This window comes from Quercus suber, unplaced genomic scaffold (genome assembly GCF_002906115.3).
Source record: "Quercus suber isolate HL8 unplaced genomic scaffold, Cork oak 2.0 scaffold_886, whole genome shotgun sequence".
Taxonomy (NCBI): Eukaryota; Viridiplantae; Streptophyta; class Magnoliopsida; order Fagales; family Fagaceae; genus Quercus; species Quercus suber.
In genome coordinates, this window is record NW_027070313.1 from 138,019 (window position 1) to 143,428 (window position 5,410).

The 5,410-nt window shown below is 44.6% G+C and overlaps 1 protein-coding gene across 1 annotated transcript; it reads left to right on the forward strand.

The window, feature by feature from the left end:
• The first annotated feature begins 215 nt into the window (after nt 1–215).
• Nucleotides 216–998, forward strand: LOC136065215 (uncharacterized). The gene has a single exon (XM_065768098.1). The coding sequence runs from the start codon at nt 216–218 to the stop codon at nt 996–998; it is 783 nt and encodes a 260-aa protein (XP_065624170.1).
• Nucleotides 999–5,410: the final 4,412 nt, after the last annotated feature.

Consider the following 5,410-nt stretch of genomic DNA (forward strand, 5'->3'; position numbering starts at 1 on the left):
GTTTGTGGGAAGAGCTTGAGCGAAAGTGGAAGCAACAGTTGATAATGGCTGAATCAGGGCAACAACCAGCAGAATCTAGGGTGTCCCAACACATAGACCCTTTTCTTAATTTAGAGCAGAGACAAGATCGTGAAGGCAGTGTGCATACTACGCACCCTGAGCGGAGCTAACCACATGGAGGAAGTCACGTGTCTCATGTAGAGAAGAACCACAATATGCAACTGGAAATTGAGAGGCTAAAGAGGGAGTTGCGCCATGTAAAGAGGAAACAGATTTCTCCGCATTCTGATGAAGATTTGGGTGACGAGCAAGATGTCACTTACAAGCAGAGATCTCGAACACCAATCAATGAATCCTTTTCCTATGAAGAGGAGCACTGTCGCAAGAGGCAACCTCGAAGCCCATCACGTGGAGGTGTAAGGAACGATGCTATGAGTAAAGCCTTGAATCAAATCTCTAGGTCACCCTTCACGCATAGGATTGAAGGAGCGAGACTTCCTCGGCGTTTTAACCAGCCAACCTTCACCATTTATAATGGTAAAACGGACCTTGTGGAACATGTGAGTCACTTTAATCAGAGGATGGCTGTCTATTCCAGAGATGAGGCTCTGATGTGCAAAGTTTTCCCCTCCAGTCTGGGACCGGTTGCAATGAGATGGTTTGACAGCCTAGAAGCATACTCCATCGACTCCTTCAGAGAGCTTACTCAAGCATTTGGTTCTCGTTTTGTCACATGTAGAAGAGTGGCTAGACCCCTGTCTTTACTGCTATCCTTAAGCATGCAAGAGGGTGGGACTTTGAAAACGTATTCAGATAGGTACTGGGAGATGTTTAATGATATGGAAGGAAATTTTGATGGAATAGCCCTTAGCACGTTTAAGCTCGGCCGCCCCACTGACCATGGTTTGAGGAAGTCCTTAACTGGCAAACCAGTAACTAACATGCGTCAGCTCATGGACCGTATTGAAAAATATAAAAGAGTTGAAGAAGATCAATAGCAAGGGAAGGGAAAGGATAAGGTTATCCCCTAAGAGAGGAGGGATTTCAGGTCGGACCGTTACGATAACAACAAATCACGGAGAGATTTCGCTGGGCAGTCAGGATTAACAAACCTTCAAGCAGTTAACACTGTATTCAAAGAGCTAGTACACCAGGTTTTGGAAAAAGTTAAGAATGAATCATTCTTCAAGTGGCCTAACAAGATGGGGGGGGGGGGGAACCCTGAAAGGCGTAACCATCATCTTTATTGCCAATACCACCAAGATCATGGGCATACCACAGAGGATTGGAGGAGTTTGTGGGATAATTTGGACCACCTGATCCGCGAAGATAAATTGAGACACATCTTGCATCACTCTAGTGGCCGAGGAAGTCAGGTGAATTCTGAACCCCAAAGGAATGACTTTTCAAAGCCTCAATTGGAAACTATCAACGTCATCTTCGCCGCACCAGGGAGAACAGGATCCTGGCCGTCCAAGGTTATGTCAGTAGCCTGGTTACTGGTAGGGGACTTTGGCTAAGATCCGAAGAGAGCTAGAGTGGATATTCAACCAATTTTAGGCTTCTCGGACGAAGACAAGATTGGAACTATCCAACTCCATGATGACGCTTTAGTAATCACCCTAAGAATTGGAGGATATAATGTGAAGAGGGTAATGGTGGACCAGGGTAGCGCGGTAGAGATAATGTACCGTGACCTCTACAAGGGGTTGAACCTAAAACCTGATGACTTAACACCATACAGTTCTCCCCTGGTTAGCTTCGAGGGAAGAATCATCACCCCAAAGGGCCAAATACGGTTATCTGTACAGACTGGCTCGGAGGTAGTGGAGGTGGATTTCATTGTTGTAGATGTGTATTCCCTTTATACGGCAATTGTAGCCAGACCTTGGCTCCATACGCTAAGGGCTATTTCCTCTACTTTGCATCAAAAAGTTAAATATCCATCCAAAGGGCAAGTTTGTGAAATCCGGGAGGATCAATCCTCGGCCAGACAATGCTTAGTGGCTGCCATCCAACACAAGCCCGAAACAAAGTCCTCGGCCAGGGCCGAGAGAGATTTATAGCAGTTAAAAAGTCAGGTATCGCCTGATGAAGATCCAGATGAGGGCGTTAGATGTGAAGATTTAATAAAAGTTCTAATTGGAGACAATCCCGAAAGGTTCTTTCAAGTCAGATCTTAGATGCCTCTATTAGAAAGGGAGGAGCTAGTAGATTTCCTTAAAAGAAACCTTGATGTATTTGCTTGGAACGCCTACGAGGCTCCAGGAGTGGATCCAAAATTCATTTGCCACCATCTGAAGGTCAACCCATTGATCACCCCTAAGAAGCAACCTCCTCGGCGCCCATCTAAGGAGCATGCTAATGCAATAAGAGAAGAAGTAACAAAGCTTAAACAAGCTGGAGCTATTAAAGAGGTTTTTTATCCTGAGTGGCTAGCAAACATTGTGGTGGTGAAGAAGAAGAATGAAAAATGGCAAGTGTGTGTAGACTTCACTGACTTAAATAAGGCTTGTCCTAAGGATCCATTCCCTATGCCAAAAATTGATCAATTAGTAGATGCCACTGTTGGCCACCCTCGGATGAGTTTCTTGGATGCCTTCCAAGGTTACCATCAAATATCGCTAGCCTTGGGTGATCAGGAGAAGACTGCATTTGTCACTCCTATTGGTAACTACCATTACAAGGTGATGCTTTTTGGTTTGAAAAATGCAGGATTTACTTACCAAAGGATGATGACGAGGATGTTTGAGCCACAGTTGGGCAAAAGTATCGAAATCTATATAGATGACATGGTGGTGAAAAGCAAGATCGTTTCGAAGCATGTAAACGATCTTGAAAACATTTTTGAAGTTCTAAGAAAGCATAAGCTACGTCTAAACGCCTCCAAATGCTCATTTGGTGTGGGGTTAGGCAAGTTCTTGGGGTACATGGTGACTCACAGGGGAATTGAAGTTAACCTCGATCAGATAAAGGCTATCCACAATCTACAAGCTCTTCGGAATCTCAAAGAAGTTCAGAAGTTGAACGGAATGATTGCTGCCTTATATCGATTCATCTCCCGATCAGCAGATAGGTGTAGACATTTCTTCTCGTTGATCAACAAGTGGAAGGGATTTGAGTGGATTGAAGAATGTGCTGTGGCCTTTCAGCAACTTAAGGACTATCTTGCTCGGCCACCTATCATGTCCAGTCCTGAACCAGATGAAGTCCTGTTTGCCTACATTGCTGTGGCTCTTTGTGCTGTGAGCTTGGTGTTAATACGGGCAGGCACGGTGTGCAAAGGCCGGTTTACTATGTAAGTAAGTCGCTGCATGAGGCCGAGACTCGTTACTTGCCACTGGAGAAGGCTAGCCTGACAGTGGTGCTTGGTACACAGAAACTCCCTCATTATTTCCAAGCTCATATGGTCATTGTTCTCACCCATCTCCTGCTCAAGACTATACTCCGAAGTGCTGATTACACTGGGAGGATTGCTAAGTGGGGCATGATCTTGGGGGCTTTTGATATCAAGTACATGCCTTGCACATCGGTTAAGGGCCAGGTCCTTGCAGATTTGGTGGTCGAGTTCATGGAGCCTAGGGTAGAAAAAATAACGCCAACTTCGGACATGGATGAAAAATCGGTTAACATGATTTTTCAACAAAGCCCCTTGCATTGGGAAGTATATGTGGATGGTGCAGTGAACCAAAAGGGTTCTGGAGTGGGGCTAGTGCTGATATCCCATGAAAAAATCATCATTGAAAAGTCGCTAAGATTGGATTTCTCAGCAACAAACAATGAGACAGAGTATGAAGCTCTACTAATGGGAATGGCTATGGTTCCAAGAATGGGAGGAAAGTCAGTGGAGGTGTTCTTGGACTCGAGATTAGTCGTTAGCCAAGTACAAGGTGAGTTTGAAGCGAAGGATGAGAGAATGTAAGGATAATTGAGCCGAGTTAAGCGTCTGCAATCAGAGTTTGAATCTTTTAATTTGTTGCATATCCCCAAAAATGGTAATGCGCATGTTGACTCTTTAGCCACGCTCGCTACTTCTTCGGCACAAGGCTTGCCGAGGGTTATCCTCGTTGAGGACATGCATGGCCCTATAGAAGCACGAAGAGAGGTAGCCCAAGTTCACTAAATCAGGGCCGAACTCAGTTGGATGGATTCTATAGTTAAATTCTTGAAGGAGGATATTTTGCCCGAAGAAAGGGGCGAAGCTGACAAAATTTAGAGGAAGGCGACCAGATTTTGGCTATCCGAGAACCAAAAATTATACAAACGTTCCTATTGAGGACCGTACTTATTATGCATACATCCTGAAGCAGTTGAGTTATTACTGGAAGAGCTACATGAATGAATCTGTGGGAGCCACACTGGAGGTAGATCCTTGGCTCACCGAGCCATTACCCAAGGTTACTGGTGGCCGAATATGCAAAAAGAAGCCCATGAATATATCAAGAAGTGCGACCAATGTCAACAGTTTGCCCCAAACATTCATCAGCCAGGGGGAACCCTTAATCTGCTATCCAGCCCGTGGCCCTTCAGTCAATGAGGTTTAGATATCGTGGGTTTATTCTCTAAAGTCACAGGAAACAGGAAATATCTTCTGGTCGGCATAGACTATTTTACCAAATGGGTTGGAGCTGAACCTCTGGCCAATATCAGAGATGTAGATGTACAGAAATTTGTGTGGAAGTATATTGTCACTCGGTTTGAGACTCCTCATACTCTCATTTCAGACAACGGCTTACAGTTCGATAGTAAAGTGTTCAGGAGTTATTGTGGTGAACTGGGAATCACAAACAGATACTCCACCCCTGCTTATCCCCAGGGTAATGGGCAAGCAGAAGCAGTTAACAAGGTCATAGTTAATGGTTTAAAAAAGAGACTAAACGATGCAAAGGGCAAATGGGTGGAAGAGCTGCCACACGTACTGTGGGCATACAGAACTACACATCGTAGGTCTACTAGGGAAACCCCCTTTTCAATGACCTATGGAGCTGATATTGTCATACCTCTGGAGACTGGGTTCCCAACTATGAAAACTAGTTTGTTCAGTCTGAGTAGCAACAATGAGCAGCTAGAAAAGAGTTTGGACCTGATTGAAGAACGGAGAGAAAATGAAATGGTCCGATTAGCACATTACCAACAAAAGCTCAGGCAGGGCTATGATGCCAACGTAAAGTTAAGGCCTCTAGAACCCGGCGATTTGGTACTCAAGAAACTTGTGGGCACTGCAAAGAACTCAGCTTGGGGAAAGTTAGGGCCCAACTAGGAGGGGCCATATCGTATTACTTTAGGAGCTGGCATTGGGGCATATTTTTTGGAAGATTTGGATAGTTATGTAATACCACGCCCTTGGAATGTAAACAACCTTAAAATGTATTATTATTAATCAAGTCTTTACTTTAATCATTGTGCCAAT